Genomic DNA, 20,473 nt, shown 5'->3' on the forward strand with positions numbered 1-20,473 from the left:
CTGAAACATGTTTTATAGTACTACTGACTAATGTCGCACATGAATTTATTTCACATCTGCGATCGCTGTCTTAGCGAGTGTATTGCCATATACTGAACACAACTGTTGCGTCCATTAAGCATATTAATATTCACAGTGCTCACAGTCCTCATTAGGGAGCGCTCAAATTTCGTCAAGCAGCTCTAGAAATTGTACATATGAGCACTAATATTGCAAACAATATCTGTGCCAATAGCGTTCTGTGATTCGCAGTTATGGTTCTCGAACTCAGCTAATATCGCACAGGTATGTCTCCAGACATCTCGAAAATATGGATTTTTTTTCAGAATGCCCCACAGTGACCTATTTTCAGTCTCTCGCATGCAGAGCATAGGACTTCGACGAAGATGCGAGAGTACACTCGATTTCGGACAAGGTTCACAAACTGTGCAAACGTGTCAGACCTGAGTTTCTCCTGGCGTATACAACTTTCAAATAACTTCACGGAATTCAGCCAGGCAACACTTTCAGCGACCAGCCATTTTCAAGGCAAACTGCAACGGACAAGCGATGTACATGCAAGTTTAAAACCTCGGTTCTCGGACTGAAGTAGGAAAGATAACACACACACTGAACACTAGTGCCACCAAAGATGACCAAAGTCAGACTATCGATAGTGACACTACGAATTCTCAGGTGACGTAGCATTGACACTGTCTCTCTGTTTCTTGACAAGGGAGAGAGCCGGATTCCAAACAGAGTTTAAACAAAAACCTCCATCCCTGTTAACGAGGTTGCTCGCTAATTTAATCTCAACTGCCTCCTTAATAACACTGTCCCAATAGCTGGACGTGCATGCCAATATCTCGATGTTATTATAAATCATGGGGTGACCAGTATCCAAGCAGTGTGTGGCAATAGCAGATCTACTTGGCTACTGTAATCGTGTGTGCCATTTATGTTCAGTGCATCAGTCCTCCACGGTCCTGATAGTTTGACCAATATATGCCATGCCGCAGCTACAACGATTAGCGATCGCTGAAAGTGTTACCTGGCTGAATTCCCGGAAGTTATTTGAAAGTTGTATACGCCAAGAGAAACTCAGGTTTCACATTGTTTACCTCTACGGGGAGGAAATGTATCGGTGTTCGCGTAAATTGGATAAACTTCGTAGCTGTCGAGTTAGATTGCAATGTGCTTTGTCGTTTTTTTTTTTTTTTTTTTTTTTTTTTTTTTTTGAGGTGTCGAGACGAAAATCATGTCCCAAGATTTGCCAAGGTTGTGCACCGTATTAATTCTCCTGCCACCAATCGCATCAAGCAACTTGCTGGCTTGGCTCTTGTTCGTGAAAGGATTCGTTATACTCGTCGACGTTTGGATTCTGTTTCCAAAGAATTGTATCGTTTTCATTTAATGGTTGCATCGGAAGTGTCTGATTTCACTTGGGATTGGTTGGACGGTACCTCATGGACTCAAGATGACTGGGAATACAATTCCGTTACTGCCCGGTATTTGGAAAAGTTTGAACGTTTCCATCGCGCGGAGTCTGATGTTATATCTCGACGTTCTGTGATGAATCTCACAGAGAAAACTTTTGACGACGCACCTTATCTGTGCTTGGGAAGTGTTTAAAGTTTGCACCCACTCCGAAGAGTTTGCCGGTAGTTGATTAAATTGGTTCAATTGAAAAGGCAATTTGCAAACTACCTGCTGACACTGCAGAGGAGGTTACGAGGGAGGCATGCCGTGTGTTGACTAGGGCTCGTCCACTTAAGAGTAATGTAACAGCAGCAGAGAGGGCTGCTTTACACTCTCTCAAAGTTGATCGTGATATTGCTATTTTACCTGCGGACAAGGGCAATGCCACCGTTGTTTTAAATAAACAGGATAATGTTCAAAAGTTGAAACGTTTACTATCCGATCTAGCGTATCGCAGAATCGATGCTGACCCCACAGAGAGTGTTGAGAGAAAGACCAACAGCCTCCTGAAGAAAAATGGTTTGTCGCAGGACACTATCAAGAATCTTAACACTTATAGTGCTGTTTCTCCTAAGTTATATGGTCTTTCGAAGATTTACAAGGATGGGGTTCCTTTCCGTCCTATAGTGAGTAACATCGGCGCTCCGGCATATCGTGTAGCCGAGCATCTTGCTTCTCTGTTGAGACCACAAGTAGGTCGGTGTGAACATCATATCAGGAACCCCGCTGATTTCTTACGTCGTTTGGAAGGACTGTGATTGAATGGCTCTGATATTCTAGTGAGTTTCGTTCTAGTCTCTCTCTTCACTCATGTTCCTCTGTCTGATTCGTTGTGGTTAATTGAGGCTGGGTTTGGTGCTGAATTAACTAATCTCTTTTGGCATGTGTTAACATCCACTTACTTTTTATTCAATGACTAGTATTACGAGCAGACAGATGGAGTTGCGATGGGTAGTCCGTTGTCTCCTGTGATCGCAGATTTGTTTAAGGAAGACGTCGAGGAACGTGCATTGGAGTCGGCGCCTTTGCAACCCGCCTGTTTCTTTAGATATGTTGACGATACCTTTGTTGTTTGGCACCATGGTAGGGAGAATCTGAATTCCTTTCTAGAACATCTGAACTCGATTAACCCGAACATTCGTTTTACGATGAAGATGGAAGAGGATGGTTGCCTTCCCTTTCTTGACGTGTTGGTTAGGAGGAAGGATGATGGATCATTGGGACATGCAGTCTACAGGAAACGTACTCACACCGACTTGAACTTACAGGCTAATAGTTGTCACCATCCGGCTGAGCGTGAAGGGGTACTACGTACCTTGGTACACAGGGCACATGTCATTTCTGACGCTGAGACTTCGCCAGCTGAGCTGTCCCATCTTGAAGTTACATTTCGTCAAAATGCTTATAGCGATAGACAGATTGAACGTGCGTTGCGCTATCGACCATCTATACATCGAGTGATTGTTGATAGTTCTGAGTCGACACCTAAGTCTACTGCCTTTTTGCCTTACGTAGGAACACGTCTAACAAGATCGGTCGTATTTTACGTAAATACGATGTGAATATTTTTTCCGACTTCCATCTAAAATTAGAGCGCTTTTGAGTTCTGTTAAGGATGACCTTGGTCTGCGTAAGGCAGATGTATATCGTATTCCTTGTAGCTGCGGCATGGCATATATTGGTCAAACTATCAGGACCGTGGAGGACCGATGTACTGAACATAAATGGCACACACGATTACAGCAGCCAAATAGATCTGCTATTGCCACACACTGCTTGGATACAGGTCGCCCCATGATTTATAATAACACCGAGATACTGGTATGCACGTCCAGCTATTGGGACAGTGTTATTAAGGAGGCAATTGAGATTAAATTAGCGAGCAACCTCGTTAACAGGGATGGAGGTTTCTCTCCCTTGTCAAGAAACAGAGAGACAGAGTCAACGCTACTTCACCTGAGAATTCGTAGTCTCCCTATCGATAACTCTGACGTTGGTCATCTTTGGTGGCACTAGTGTTCAGTGTGTGTGTTATCTCTCCTGCTTCAGTCCGAGAACCTAGGATTTAAATTTGCATGTACGCCGCCTGTCCGTTGCAGTTTGCCTTGAAAATGGCGGGGTGTTCTCCCGCCGAAATATCGGCGGTCGCTGAAAGTGTTGCCTGGTTGAATTCCCGGAAGTTATTTGAAAATGTGCAAACGTGTTCCCCTCCCGTAGGCCCCTTCCTACACAGCCGACCTCCTCGCTGTCCCTGGCCTTCCTCGTCCTCTTTTACCCCGACGATCCCAGCAGATAGCTAATCTCTATAGAGCATCCAGGCTTTTTCGGAGGATGTGTCCGAAACGGCTCCACTTTATTCTCTCTATTTGGATGACGATAGGTTCTTCTCAAGTCGATTCCAAAGGTCTACGTTGGATATAACATTTGGCCAAAAGATTTTTAAAAATTATCCTAAGACATCGAGTGAGGAAGACTCGCAAACTCTTGGTGGTTGTAGTGTTAACCTTCCAGTTTCACACCCATATAGCAGCTCTCGTTTCACGTTTGTTCTAAATGTTGTTGCTGTTGTGTGGTCTTCAGTCCTGAGACTGGTTTGATGCAGCTCTCCATGCTACTCTATCCTGTGCAAGCTTCTTCATCTCTAAATACCTACTGCAACCTACATCCTTCTGAATCTGCTTGGTGTATTCATCTCTTGCTCTCCCTCTACGATTTTTACCCTCCACGCTACCCTCCAATACTAAATTGGTGATCCCTTGATGCCTCAGAACATGTCCTACCAACCGATCCCTTCTTCTAGTCAAGTTGTGCCACAATCTCCTCTTCTCCCCAATCCTATTCAGTACACCCTCGTTAGTTATGTGATCTACGCATCTAATCTTCAGCATTCTTCTGTAGCACCACTTTTCGAAAGCTTCTATTCTCTTCTTGTCTAAACTATTTATCGTCCATGTTTCACTTCCATACATGGCTACACTCCATACAAATACTTTCGGAAACGACTTCCTGACACTTAAATCTATACTCGATGTTCACAAATTTCTCTTCTTCAGAAACGCTTTCCTTGCCATTGCCAGTCTACATTTTCTATCCTCTCTACTTCGACCTTCATCAGTTATTTTGCTCCCCAAATAGCAAAACTCCTTTACTAATTTAAGTGTCTCATTTCCTAATCTAATACCTTCAGCATCACCCGACTTGATTCGACTACATTCCATTATCCTCGTTTTGCTTTTGTTGATGTTCATCTTATATCCTCCTTTCAAGACACTGTCCATTCCGTTCAACTGCTCTTCCAAGTCCTTTACTGTCTCTGACAGAATTACAAATCATCGGCGAACCTTAAATTTTTTATGTCTTCTCCATGGATTTTAATACCTACTCCGAATTTTTCTTTTGCTTCCTTTACTGCTTGCTCAATATACAGATTGTACAACATAGGGGAGAGGCTACAACGCTGTCTCACTCCCTTCCCAACCACTGCTTCCCATTCATACTCCTCGACTCTTATAACTGCCATCTGTTTTCTGTACAAGTTGTAAATAGCCTTCCGCTCCCTGTATTTTACCCCCGCCACCTTCAGAATTTGAAAGAGAGTATTCCAGTCAACATTGTCAAAAGCTTTCTCTATGTCTACAAATGCTAGTAACGTAGGTTTGCCCTTCCTTAATCTAGCTTCTAAGATAAGTCGTAGGGTCACTATTGCCTCACGTGTTCCAATATTTCTACGGAATCCATACTGATCTTCCCCTAGGTCGGCTTCCACTAGTTTTTCCATTCGTCTGTAAAGAATTCGAGTTAGTATTTTGCAGCCGTGACTTACTAAACTGATAGTTCGATAATTTTCACATCTGTCAACACCTGCTTTCTTTGGTATTGGAATTATTATATTCTTCTTGAAGTCTGAGGGTATTTCGCCTGTCTCATACATCTTGCTCACCAGGTGGTAGAGTTTTGTCAGGGCTGGCTCTCCCAAGGCCGTCAGTAGTTCTAATGGAATGTTACCTACTCCCGGCGCCTTGATTCGACTCAGGTCTTTCAGTGCTCTGTCAAACTCTTCACGCAGTATCATATCTCCCATTTCATCTTCATCTATATCCTCTTCCATTTCCATAATATTGTCCTCAAGTACATCGCCCTTGTATAGACCCTCTATATACTCCTTCCACCTTTCTGCTTTCCCTTCTTTGCTTAGAACTGGGTTTCCATCTGAGCTCTTAATATTCATACAAGTGGTTCTCTTTTCTCCAAAGGTCTATTTAATTTTCCTGTAGGCAGTATCTATCTTACACCTAGTGAGATAAGCCTCTACATCCTTACATTTATCCTCTAACCATCCCTGCTTAGCATTTTGCACCTCCTGTCGATCTCATTTTTGAGACGTTTGTATTTCTTTTTGCCTGCTTCATTTACTGCATTTTTATATTTTCTTCTTTCATCAATTAAATTCAATATTTCTTCTGTTACCCAAGGATTTCTACTAGCCCTCGTCTTTTTACCTACTTGATCCTCCGCTGCCTTCACTACTTCATCCCTCAAAGCTACCCATTCTTCTTCTACTGTATTTCTTTCCCCCATTCCTACCATTTGTTCCCTTACGCCTCCCCTGAAACCCTGTACAACCTCTGGTTTATTCAGTTTATCCAGGTCCCATCTCCTTCAATTCCCACCTTTTTGCAGTTTCTTCAGTTTTAATCTACAATTCATAAGCAATAGATGGTGGTCAGAGTCCACATCTGCCCCTGGAAATGTCTTACAATTTAAAATCTGGTTCCTAAATCTCTGTTTTACCATTATATAATCTATCTGAAATCTGTCAGTATCTCCAGGCTTCTTCCATGTATACAACCTTCATTTATGATTCTTGAACCAAGTGTTAACTATGATTAAGTTGTGCTCTGTGCAAAATACTACCAGGCGGCTTCCTCTTGCATTTCTTAGCCCCAATCCATAGTCACCTACTACGTTTCCTTCTTGCTTTTTCTACTACCGAATTCCAGTCACCCATGACTATTACATTTTCGTCTCCCTTCACTATCTGAATAATTTCTTTTATTTCGTCATACATTTCTTCAATTTGTTCGACATCTGCAGAGCTAGTTGACACATAAACTTGTACTACTATAGTAGGCGTGCGCTTCGTGTCTATCTTGGCCACAATAATGCGTTCACTATGCTGTTTGTAGTAGCATTACCCGCATTTCTATTTTTTTATTCATTATTAAACCTACTCCTGCATGACCCCTATTTGATTTTGTATTTATAACCCTGTACTCGCCTGACCAATAGTCTTGTTCCTCCTGCCACCGAACTTCACTAATTCCCACTATATCTAACTTTAACCTAACCATTTCCCTTTTTAAATTTTCTAACCTACCTGTCCGATTAAGGGATCTGACATTCCACGCTGCGAGCCGTATAACGCCAGTTTTCTTTCTCCTGATAACAACGTCCTCTTGAGTAGTCCCCTCCCGGAGATCCGAATGGGGCACTATTTTACCTCCGGAATATTCTACCCAAGAGGACGCCATCATCATTAACCATACAGTAAAGCTGCATGCCCTCGGGAAAAATTACAGCTGTAGTTTCCCCTTGCTTTCAGCCGTTCGCAGTACCACAACAGCAAGGCCAATTTGGTTAGTGTTACAAGGCCAGATCAGACAATCATCCAGACTGTTGCCCCTGCAAGTACTGAAAAGCCTGCTGCCCCTCTTCAGGAACCACACGTTTGTCTTGCCTCTCAACAGATACCCCTCTGTTGTGGTTGCACCTACGGTACGGCTATCTGTATCGCTGAGGCACGCAAGCCTCCCCACTAACGGCAAGGTCCATGGTTCATAGGGGGGGGGGGGGGGAGGGCATAAATATATGTAGTTTACTTTTTGAATGAAAACACACGCAACACTTGTGTAATGTTCTACAATATTTATTATTCATTTTACAAACCGTTTTAAGGCTGTTACGCCGTTATTAGGTACAAAGATAAACACATGGTGCAGTGAAATATTTTAGGATCAAAGATTTAAAACTAGTGCATTTAAGAGTACCTCCATTTTCGGAAATGAAAAATGTTAATGTTAGATTAGAGAAAGGAAGATTAACTATCTTGAAATAATGGAAATTAGTAAATATACAGGGTGTCCCAGCTATCTTGTCCACCCAAAATATCTCTGGTACAATAACAGCTATTGGAAAACGACTTTCACCGGTATCAATGTAGGGCTGGGGCCCATGAATGTACATATTCGGAAACATTCTAAAACGAAAGCATATGTGTTTTTTAACACAAACTTATGTTTTTTTTTAAATGGACCTCCTATATTTTTTCTTCAGCTATCCATAGCATAACAAAGCACATACACAATGGCGTTGATTGCATCGCAATATTCCCATTACATCCCGATATATTGAGACGCGAAGTTGACGCTTGAAACACCCGACATGCGCTGGCAGCGCACGTCCTGAGGCTCAGGCGTGAACCCCATGCTGCCCGTAATCGCGATGTGATTGACATGTGTAATCACACCTCCATACTTATCAAGAGGGACACTTACGAATACTTAGTGCATTTGCTGTTAAAATTTTGACATCCGAAGTGTCTTAACTGTCTATGTAGTCTATTTCGCTCTCTACGTATCGACAACCGAATGTTCATCAAACGACCTCATACTAGCACCCAGCCTGAGAAACATCCATGTACGTTCCACAAGTAGTACAATACACAAGTAGCTGCTTCCTTTCTGTACTGCACTCCTGACCTATTAAGGAGGGTTCTGCAGTTCTCTACCCCTATACCAGGTCCGGAAATCTGCAGCCAATACCGTAACAGAATAAAAGGAGCCTTTGATTGAGTACCTTCACTCTCCTCAAAACCGAAGTACCCCGATCAGTCCTGGGAACGATGCACTCTGCGAGCGATCACAGCGCTGCATCACTTCCACCAGCCGCCGGTACGAACTGTGGACGGCCTCAAAACCAACCTCCTCCTGTGGTACCCGCCAGACCGATTGTACATTGGATTTCTTTCTGGTCCTGGACGCTATTTACCTAAGAGGCTGCATAATGCGCCCAACATTAGAGCGCACGATAACCAGCAAACTCTTCCCCTCGTGCGTATGTTCGGATGCTGCCGAAGCAGAAGTCACCAGTCCATTCACAGGGTGAATGGGCGAGGCCAGACAGACTGCCTGCACATTGACTCTGCATCTTGGGCGCAACCAAAGCGTTAAACTGTCGCCACCTCGGCCTGTTAGCTAAGACTGACGTGGCGCTCTACGAATTTGGTTACGTCACTTCCTGCTATATCACGTTGAGAAGTCACTTCGCCACGTGGAACACAAATAAATTCTGCGTGCCTCCTAAAGTGGAAGCAATAAGATGCAAGAACGATCTCTATATCGAAAGCACATCCTTTGAGGCGCCATATTGTATTTTTCGAGTTCAGCTGAAATGTATACTTTGGGTTTTATGTTACAAACTTTCAGTCTCCGCATATATGCTGTTCCTAAGCATCAGCACATTTAACATCTGGAGAATGCACTTTTATTTGTATGATTTTTTGTAATAAAACGACGGTAAACGTTATATCGTTAGTTAAAGACTTTCCATATTGTTATTTTCGTGTTATACCTCTCGTATCATGAAACTAAGCCGTTTTAATGCAATGTCACAGTGGATATTTTTAGAAGACGTGCCATTCTTTGTCAGATTTGTTATAATTAAATGCCAGTTAATAGCATATGGGCGATTAAATTTTTCTTCAGAGGACCGTAAAATGAAATACAAGGTCATTCATTGCAGAACTTCAGTGTGGCGTAGTTGGAAGGCCCTAAGTTGAAAAGTTGTGCGTAGCGGGTTCACATCCCGCTGTATCAAATTATTATTTACTTCCTTTCATTTTCAGTTTTCTAAAAGGTTGTGATATTAGAAATGATGTTTGTGTTATTTGATGTTACGGAAAAACAGGACTGAGTTTGTTACATATTGTGAGCTTTTATAGCTTGATATCGTTATTGACTGAACATGTGTCTGCCATGTTTGTCCTATTACACGTAGAAGGATATTGAAGGATTTCTGTGTACTACAGACAGAAAACATGACTAGCGTATGGACAAGGGTAGACGTCAGAGTTTTAATGGAGCTAACTGTAGACTTTTATGGAATGATCTGTCAAGCATGAGATAGACGGAGAAGACGTCAGTCAGGTCTGTTACTGTCGTAACTGCAAAGCGGTGGGCTTGGAGTCATACATTATCATTAGAACAACTGCAAACAGAATGATGATTTACTTACGTGGTCCTAGTATGACACAGCACTGATAGTATTCCCTCGCGATGTGTGGATTTCAAATCTGACCTCACCATTCTGGTGCTTGTGTTTGCAAATTCTTTGGTTCATGGTAGTTTAACCATATGCGGTCCCTGGTGACTAACATTGTAAGGAGATATCCCTTCCATGACCAACAAGCTGCAAAAGTACTTCGCAAGCATTAAAATCCATTGTTTAAATTCAGGTGTCATCTTCTACGCATCAGCCTCCCCCATCGTACATGTTGTGACCAACAGAAAAATTACATGTGTTTACATACGCTGCGTCGCCATTATGCCTCGCTCTGCATATGACACGAGTCTGCAGACGCAGCAGTTGCCTAGCAATATCTGCTCTTCCACCTAAGTGCACGTGGGTAAAATATATTGTGTGGTCCACGCTTATGAAGGTTGCCCTGAAAGTAACGTCATAAACTGCTCGTTACTACCTTTTTGAACCGGAGCGTAGCAACTGGGACAGACAGAAAATTGCTACTGTAAAACATGTATGCACATCGCACCACACCTAGCGCCGTCGGAAGCTCTTCCCGTTTGCATCCAAAACTACCCGAAGTTTCATATACGGTACGCAGTGTGCCAGAGAATTTAGGATAAACTTTCAATGCTGAAACTCAAGCGCAACTTTATGAATTTCAGAGCAGCCTGCGTCGAACGTTTAGAATCAAAAGTTATTGATGGGTAACCCCAACAGTCAAATATGAAATCCAGTGGCTTTATTAATTCATATAGGTGGTTGCGAAAACTGTAGGATAAGAAAACCTGTGTAATATGAAGGTGTGCGTCAGATGGTATTGGAACAGAACATTCTCATAAATTCCGTCAGCTGAAGTGATATGCACAGGTCAGTTCTGCTGTACATGGCTGTGCGGCTGGATCCGTGCTGATGGTTTGAAATTTACAGCGAACAGGCACGAATGAAACGGTGTTTGTATTCGGTCATGACAGTAACACAAAAGAGCTGCGTTTAGAGAACGCTGTAAGTCCGGAGATAGACTGTGTGTTCGCTGTCTACTATGGATCCGGAATCAGACTGTTGGACGATCAATTTTCAAAACTTTTCAGTAGCGGTCTGTTGCTTCTTTTGTAAGTGTTTTGAGACGAATAAAAAAATTGTCTAGTGAAAGTGCAAAATCGACAGTAATTCTCTTTTAGTTGTTGATGACATTCACAGGGCTTGGGGAAAATAACATAAACAAATTAAAGGTAGATAGCAACTACACAAAACTTCGAACTGACAGATAAAATATATATAACAGAAAGTAAGTGTTGATTTTTACAGAAAGCGTAAGCATTTTATCTGTATTCTGTAGTAAAATAGATGTGTTTGCAGAAGTTCCCACTCTTCGCTCTAATGCCTGCAATAACGACACCGTGGCAACGACTGGAACACCTAGGGACGTTCGTGCTGGATATACGAAATATGATGGTGTGGGTTACTACAAAGTGCCCCAGTTACGTGCGACTTGGTCTGAGGCGAAAAGTATTTGTGAAGAAGACGGTGGCCACATGGTGATTATTAATTCCAAGGAGGAGGAAGAAGTCATTAGAAAAGTGATTTGCGGCCAGATTCTGGCGAGGGTTGGATACCGCTACGAGCCGCAGAAAGGCTACTACGAGACAGTTCTCGGTAAGTTGCAACCGCCTTCAATAAATATGAATTTAAGATTTATGTAAGTGTGAAGCTTATATCCTTGAAACTCACCACACAAACAGCTAATGTCACATTTATAAAAGCCTACCATTTCTTCATAAACTGTTTTCTAGCTTCGAGGGGTGTCCACAGATTAAATTTTATTGAGATGTCTATTGAATACGACCCGGCCATTACCTAGTTGTACCTTGTTGTTTATATATCTGTTATTATTGTTGTAACTCCATTACAACGTGCTGATTCCTGAGATTGGGTGGGGGGGGGGGGATTGTACTCTTGTCACTTTTCATCAGAAGTGTTTTAGAAACGTATAGATAGTTTTAAAGTACTTAAACAAAAAAGATGCCCATTATTACAAACAATTAAACATACTTTGGTTGTTCATTGATCACGTCGAAAATGTTCAGCGCTTATTACAAAAACACGAGCTAAAGGCGATCTTTATTTTGGGAATGAATAGCTGCAAGCCTTAGGACGTGGACCATTAGCCAGCAGTGGGAGGGGATGTTTGTGTTGCATGTAGAGGTGTGGCAATGTGAGGAGCGCTGGTGTGTTGGTATATTTGGATGTGTGGATTGGGAGAGTTTGCAGGAAGAGGCAGGGGATATGGATAAACAGGATGTAGGCCATGGCATGACTGACGAGAGTGTGTTCAGCCTGTTGATGGATATGTGTTGGTATGCGGGGTCTGTACGTTAATTTACGATCAAACAGTGCCATCGGCTTAATGGAATTCAGGAAACCAATAGAGCAGGGAGTGGTTTATGCACATCGCCAATGTTAATGACTTAAGAGAAACAAAAGATGACAGAGCTTTGATCCGTGCCTGCAGTGGTAAATCATACTGTCAGTGGTGGCCAAGGATGAGCGATTAGGCGAAATCGTTGGAACAAAGGGCACAGACTTTCGGGAAATGTGAAGCTCAATGCAATGTCTACAACGATTATAGTGTTAATGGAAGTCAATGTACACCAAAAGGACGAAATTTGAGTAATTAAACTGATCGGTTTCAGAGTTGGTCAATTGATGAGCCATTGAGAATAATTTCTGAGTAGCTTGGAAGGCAAGTCTATATATATTGATAAACGGGCCTGTACATAATCAACTCAGAAACGTTCCTGTAGAAATCTGTGAGCCTGAGGCATCACTGAAAGGAGATATCGTGCAAATTGTTTGTTGGGTGGAATGGAAAGAGCGATTCAGCAGGTTCCTCAGAGTTAGAAATGTAGAGGGTGATAAAGAATTGTAGATGTGACACTCCAGTTGCACAGACCTTGCCAAACCAGCCTCACCGACCAGAAGATGAAAACTAAACGCTATGAGCTCTGCTCGATCTCCCCATTTAAGAACCTGGTCATGTGACCACTACCTTACGTAACACAGCACCTTGTTGTTGTGGTCTTCAGTCCAGAGACTGGTTTGTTGCAACTCTCCATGCTACTCTAACCTGTGCAAGCTTCTTCATCTCCCTGTACCTACTGCAACCTACATCCTTCTTTATCTGTTTATTGCATTCATCTCTTGGTCTCCCTCCAAGATTTTTACCCTCCACGCTGCCCTCCAATACTAAATTGGTGATCCCTTGATGCCTCAGAACATGTCCTACCAACTGATCCCTTCTTCCAGTCAAGTTGTGCCACAAATTTCTCTTCTCCCCAATTCTATTCAGTACCTACTCATCAGTTATGTGATCTACCCATCTACAGCATTCTTCTGTAGCACCACATTTCGAAAACTTCTATTCTCTTCTTGTCCAAACTATTTATCGGCCATGTTTCACTTCCATACATGGCTACACTCTATACAAATACTTTCAGAAACGACTTCCTGACACTTAAATCTATACTCGATGTTAAAAATTTCTCCTCTTCAGAAACGCTTTCCTTGCCATTTCCATTCTACATTTTATATCCTCTCTAATTAAATAATACCGATTATTTGTTTTTGTGATCTGTGTTATTGAGAAACATGGAATATGAAATCAAATCTCATTCAGTGCAACGTTATTGCCATCTAAATACAGTGGCACTCTTCATAGTAATATTTTTCGAAACGTGTAGATAGATTTAAAGTACTTAAATAAAAAGTATGTCCGTTATTACATATAAGTAAACGTAGTTTGGTAATTCATTTATATTTCTGTCATCAATGAATATTTCCGCCTTTGGAAGTGGATGTTAATGAGAGAAAAAGTTATTAACTCACAATGCGGTGAAACCGATCATTCACCCAACATGTAAGACAAATTGTTCTGTTTTAGTTACATTGAAGTGCAGTAAATCACCGGTTGTCAAGTAATGACAATTCTCACTCACTGAAGCAGTCTTGGGGTAAAAGTTTCAGTCCAACGATATACTTCCATTCTTTGTAATTATTGCTGGTTAAATAATATACAGCTGGATATTTTTCCAAAAGCGTAAATTCGCCAACATGTTGTTGCACACTACCTATGCGAGTGATCATCTACACGCTGCTACTTCTACAACTATAAATGCTGTGCGGTGCAGATCTTTTAACATTCTACTTGTATATTACTTACTTTACTTAGACTCATTGTTAAGGAGGTTTCAAATATTTCTATATCCATCACATTGATAATATATTACTGTTGCAAAGGCCTTTCTGATACTGAGTTGTTTCTGTTAGTTAAATCTAACTAGAAGTGCCTGAGATGTATGATACGTAGTAAGTGACTTTAGTGAACTTCAAAGTAGTGAAAGTTTGCAGGAGGACAAGCGTGTAGTGATTCAGTCTTTCACCTTGTGTCATTAATGTTTTACATCAATAAACTACCTATTCTATTTAATTTGAACTGTTTACTGTAGGACATACATTATGGTGTAATAGATATTCATAACCTTAAGAATTTCTTACTCAAAAACGTCTTAATTGCATGCTGAATATAGTCCATGTGAAACTCTGTGCTTGTGAAATGTTACCCTGACACAGGACACTAGTTAAGAGCCAGACACAAGTCTAAGATCTGAGCTGTAATTTAATATGCAGATCTTTAATGGATAACGCCAATGATTGAAGGTCCTAGCTATAAATCTTAATGAGGACGATTGTACACAGAAGTTATTTCATGTGAATGGAAAGAGTTGACACAAACAGTTTCTGTTGTTGATTTGCGCCATTCCTTCTGTGCTAATAACAATATGAAAATTATGCGCGAAACTCGTTGACTACAATGGAAAACAGTGCCTACACCCTAATAGTTTTTGATGAACTCACACATTCACTCGCCCCGCGGGGTAGCCGTGCGATCTGTGGCGCCTTGCCACGGTTCGCGCGGCTACCCCCGCCGGAGGTTCGAGTCCTCCTTCGGGCATGGGTGTATGTGGTGTCGTTAGCGTAAGTTAGTTTAAGATTAGTAGTATGTAAGCCTAGGGACAGATGACCTTATCGGTTTGGTCCCACAGGAACTTACCACAGATTTCCAATTTTCCATGCATTCACTACAGCAAAGCCGAAAATGACACAGGTGATCGTACTGATTGCTCCAAGTGCAGATCAACAAAAGCCCTGTCGCGCCAGTGCTGCTCATTATGCTGATCGTAATTGTTCACCGACAGCAACGCAAAACACTGCCTCGTTCAAGTGGCTCTGCGGTAGAGGAGAAGGTTCACGCTGTTGTTGTTTTTGAGGTCCTCAGTCTAGAGACTGGTTTGATGCAGCCCTCCATGCTACTCTATCATCTGCAAGATTATATTCATCTCCAAGTAACTACTGCAAACTACATCCCTCTGAATCTGCTTAGTATATTCATCTCTTGGTGTCTCTCTACAATTTTTACGCTCCGCGCTGCCCTCCAATACCAAATTGGTGATCCCTTGATGCCTCAGAACATGTCCCACCAAACGATCCCTTCTTCTAGTGAATTTGTGCCACAAACTCTTCTTCTCCCCTATTCTATTCAGTACCTCCTCATTAGTTACGTCATCTACTCATCTAATCTTCAGTATTCTTCTGTAACATCACATTTCGAAATATTCTATTCTCTTCTTGTCTAAACTAGTTATCGTCCATGTTTCACATCCATAAATGGCTATACTCCATACAAATACTTTCAGAAACTGCTTCCTGACACTTAAATCTATACTCGATGTTAACAAATTTCTCTTCTTCAGAAACGCATTCCTTGCTATTGCCAGCCCACATTTTATATCCTCTCTACTTTGACCATCATCATTTATTTTGCTCCCCAAATAGCAAACATCATCTTCTACTTTAACTGTCTCATTTCCTAAACTAATACACTCAGCATCATCTGATTTAATTTGACTGCATTCCATTACCCTGGTTTTGTATTTGTTGATATTCATCTTATGTCCTCCTTTCAAGATACTGTCCATTCCGTTCAACTGCTCTTCCAAGTCCTTTGCTGTCTCTGACAGAATTACAATATCATCGGTAAACCACAAATTTTTTATTTCTGCTCCATGGATTTTAATTTCTACTCCAAATTTTTCTTTAGTTTTCTCTACCTGTTGTTCAATATACAGATAGAACAACATCGGGGATAGGATACAAATACTTTCCCAACCACTGCTTCTCTTTCGTGCCCCTCGACTCTTATAACTGTCATCAGGTTGCTGTACAAATTGTAAATAGCCTTTCGTTCCCTGTATTTAGCCCCTGCTGCATTTAGAATTTGATAGAGAGAATTTCAGTCAAGACTGTCAAAAGCTTTCTCTAAGTCTACAAATGCAAGAAACGTAGGTTTACCTTTCCTAAATCTAAGATATGTCGCAGGGTGAGTATTGCCTCACGTGTTCCAACATTTCTACGGAATCCAAACTGATCGTCCTAGAGATCGGCTGCTACCAGTTTTTCGATTCGTGTGTAAAGAATTTGTGTTAGTATTTTGCAGCCGTGAATTATTTAACTGATAGTTCGGTAATTTTCACACCTGTCAACACCTCTTTCTTTGGGTTTGGAATTATTATATTCCTCTTGAAGTCTGAGGATATTTCGCTTGTCTCATACATCTTGCTCACCCAATGGTAGAGTTTTGTCAGGGCTAGCTCTCCCAAGGCTGTCAATAGTTCTAATGGAATATTGTCTACTCCCGGGGCCTTGTTTCGACTTAGATCTTCCAGTGCTCTGTCAATTCTTCACGCAGTATCATATCTCCCATTTCATCTTTCTCTACGTCCTCTTTCATTTCCATAGTATCGCCTTTGTGTAGACCCTCTACATACTCTTTCCACCATTCTGCTTTCTCTTCTTTGCTTCGTACTGGTTTTTAATCTGATATTCATACAAGTGGTTCTCTTTTGTCCAAAGCTTTCTTTAATTTTCCTATAGGCAGTGTCTATCTTACCCCTAGTCATATATGCTTCTACTGCCCTACATTTGTCCTGTAGCCATCCTTGCTTAGCCACTTTGCAATTCCTGTCGATCTCATTTTGAGACGATTGTATTCCTTTTGCCTACTTCATTTATTGCATTTTCATATTTTCTCCTTTCTCCAATTAAGTTCAATGTATTTTCTGTTATCCAAGGATTTCTACTAGCCCTCATCTTTTTACCTACTTTATCCTCTGCTGCCTTTACTATTTCATCCCCCAAAGCTACTACCTATTCTTCTTCTACTCTATCTAGTTCCCCCGTTCTTGTCAGTTGTTCCCTAGTGCTGTCTTAAACTCTCTACAACCTCTGGTTCTATCCGCGGAAATCTCTTGCAATTTAAAACCTGGTTCCTAAACCTCTGTCTTATCATTGTATAGTATATCTGATACCTTCCAGTGTCTCCAGACCTCTTCCACGAATACAACCTTCTTTCATGATTTGTAAACCAAGTGTTAGCTATGATTAAGTTATGTTCCGTGGAAATTTCTACCATTTGGCTTTCTCTTTCATTCCTTACCATCATTCCATATTCACCTACTTGTCCTTCTCTTCCGTTTCCTACTATCGAATTCCAGTCCTCCATGACTATTAATCTTTAGTGTCCCTTCACTATCTGAATAATCTCACCTGCGCTCCTAATTTTTTGTTCATTACTAAAACAACTCCTCCATTACCCCTATTTGATTTTGTACTTATAGCCCTGTATTCACCTGATCAGAGGTCTTGCTCCTCCTGCCACCGAACATCTGTAATTCCCACGGTATCCAACTTCAACCTATCCATTTCCCTTTATAATTTTCTAACCTAACTACCCGATTAAGGGATCTGACATTCTACGCTCCGATCCGTAGAACGCCAGTTTTATTTCTCCTGATAACGGCGTCCTGCTGAGTAGTCCCCGCTCGAAGATCCGAATGGGGGGGACTCTTTTACCTCCGGTATACCTTAATAGTTTCACTGACCTTCAAAGTAGTCACCAGCATTGTGTATAACCCGTTGCCAGCGATGTGGAAGTCGTAGGATACTCTTCGCAGTGCCAGTTGTGTTGAGAGTTCGTGCGGCGCAGTATATTGCTCGACGAATTTGTAGCAGTTGTTCATTTTTGGAACACAACCTACGACGAGCTTAGAAACAGAGATGATGACACTTTCTGCAGGACCTAACCATCATTTTGCAGGACAATGCTCAAGCACGTACAGTGCAAGCTCTTACTGATTTGTTTGACTTATGGGACTGGAAAGTGCTATTCCACCTACTGCACTCGCCTGACTTAAGCCCTCTTGAGTTCAACTCGATTTCTAAACGGAAGGAAACACATCATGGCGTTCGCTTCAGAACTGCTACAAATGCGTCGAGCAATATACTCGCGGTAGCCTTCTCGCTTCCCGGGCACGGGGTCCCGCGTTCGATTCCGGGCGGGGTCAGGGATTTTCACCTGCCCCGAGATGACTGGGTGTTGCTCTGTCGTCTTCATCATCATCATTCATTCCCATTACGGTCGGAGGAAGGCAACGGAGAACCACCTCCATTAGGACCTTGCCTAGTACGGCGGTGCGAGTCTCTCGCATCGTTCCCATACGCTCTGTCAAGAAGCATGGGACTTCGTTTCCGTTCTTTACATTGTTTCTAGCTCACTACCACCTAGATTAAATGTTGCAAAATAAACGCAAGTCTGCAAAATTTCCGTATGTAGCTTTAGCTTTGGACGCCAGTGTATTACTTCACCTATATTGCCTTACATGCCCACAACATCACCAAATAGCATTCAGTCCCACGATCGCCAGTGAACATCATGTTTGGGTAACTCAAATCGATTCAGCATGCCGGCCGGAGTGGCCGTGCGGTTCTGGGCGCTACAGTCTGGAGCCGAGCGATCGCTACGGTCGCAGGTTCGAATCCTGCCTCGGGCATAGACGTGTGTACTGTCCTTAGGTTAGTTAGGTTTAATTAGTTCTAAGTTCTAGGCGACTGATGACCTCAGAAGTTAAGTTGCATAGTGCTCAGAACCATTTGAACCATTTGATTCAGCATGAGCTTCCTGGTATTCCGTTTGCTGACTGCTCTTCTTCTGTGCCTTCAGGTGAACCACTCGACTCCGTTGGCTACATCCACTGGGACGAGAGCGCTGGTCCACCGTCCATGGAAGGTGAATGCGGTGCCGTGTGGGAGGCAACGGGCAAAGTCAGGAACATTCGCTGCAAAGTCCCACTCCCGTTCGTCTGTGAGCTGCCAGCCTAGCAAAAGCCTTTCTTGTCAGGTGCTTCGGTATTCTTGTGCTACTGATGATGTAATCTCTTTTGTCAAATAAACAGAAAGTACTCTTTCGCGCATATTTCTGACTACGTGGATATATGTCTTCCGAAAAAAAAAAGCCCAGAGTAAGTACCCAATAAATGACTTAGACTGGTGAAAAGTATAAAAATGCAACACCATCAAGGACAAGGTCATTTTGTTGACCAGGTTGTAAGAGTAGACGACAACAAATTCAGACCGAATGAAACTCACAGGTCACAGTGAAAGATAAAGAAACAGTCACGTCAACACACAGCCCACCCACCTCCTCTGGCGGCAATGCAGGCGTGTATTCCCGCATACAAACGATCATAATGGCCTTCTGCGATAGACTGGTCTATCGCAGTCTCTTCCTCCTTTTGTTGAAATTCTGAAATGTTCCTTCTAGACAACGAATGAGCTCCCGCTTCACCATGTTCTGCAGATGTTCAGCTGCCGAGAGATATGGTGATCTTGCTGGCAAGGCCAGTTGTTGTACACCACAGAAAGCAAATTACATCACAGCAGCCGTATGTGTATGTGCACTGTCCTGATTTGCCAATAGCACAGGGATAATGTTATGCGCAATGTAGTGCGCACCTGTTGCTTTAACCAGTAGATAAATCAAATGTGACCTCGAGTTGTAACTGATGGACTCTCGCACTGTGAAACATGGAACGGAGCCAGTGCACTCTGGCCTAGGCAGCTCATCAGATCTACGCCCTACGCGTCTAAGGCCATCACTCGCGTACAGATAGAACCCAGTGTCAACACTCACGACAACAGGGCGCCATTCCACTCTCCATTCGATTCTTTCACGGCACCAGAGCAGCCACGCTCGGCTGTGCCTTGTGTCAGTGGTGGTCTGGCCAGAGGCACACGTGCTCTCAGTCCTGCTGCAAGCAGATGGTTTTCAACTGTTCTCGGTGGCACAGCAGATCCAATGTGTGCCCAGAGTTCTTCCCTAGATGACGTTAAGTCGACCACTGGTGCCCCCACAACTAGCTAGTCTTAACGTCCGTTTGTAATACGCGGAGACCAGAACGTGGTCTGCACGTATGGGAATGTTCCACAAACCACTGTTGAAAGGAGAAACACAACGCCGATACACTGTGCTCAACATGTGCGACAGTCCGTCAATATGTCCATCCACCTTCCCGCAGACCAAAACTCCCACTCCATTCAAATTAGTGGAGTTTTACAGCAGCAGTACACACTAATCTGTGGGGCCCGGTTGTACACTAGAATAAATGTTGCCAATAATGTCCATCTCTAAACTCGGTACGGTCACTGTCTGCAGAATCAAAACAGAGGGCACACATACATCTTTCCCTGAAGTGCTTCCTTTTCGCACCTTACTATCGTCAATATCCTCTGCAATCTGCGTGTACTACTGTCCAAAGGGTCTTTC

The 20,473-nt window shown here is 42.5% G+C and overlaps 1 protein-coding gene across 2 annotated transcripts in view; it reads left to right on the top strand.

Moving 5' to 3' along the window:
- Positions 1 to 19,121, top strand: part of LOC126456774 (hemolymph lipopolysaccharide-binding protein-like) — a 37,012-nt gene extending 17,891 nt beyond the window's left edge. The window contains exons 4-5 of one of the 2 annotated variants that reach the window (XM_050092544.1): positions 11,116 to 11,412; positions 18,872 to 19,121. In XM_050092544.1, the coding sequence (XP_049948501.1) occupies positions 11,116 to 11,412; positions 18,872 to 19,029 (455 nt within the window). In that variant the 3' untranslated portion in view covers positions 19,030 to 19,121. The remainder of the gene's footprint in view (positions 1 to 11,115; positions 11,413 to 18,871) is intronic. The other variant, XM_050092545.1, reaches the window with a different exon arrangement.
- The last annotated feature ends 1,352 nt before the right edge of the window (positions 19,122 to 20,473 follow it).

The sequence above is a fragment of the Schistocerca serialis genome, chromosome 2 (genome assembly GCF_023864345.2).
Source record: "Schistocerca serialis cubense isolate TAMUIC-IGC-003099 chromosome 2, iqSchSeri2.2, whole genome shotgun sequence".
NCBI lineage: Eukaryota > Metazoa > Arthropoda > Insecta > Orthoptera > Acrididae > Schistocerca > Schistocerca serialis.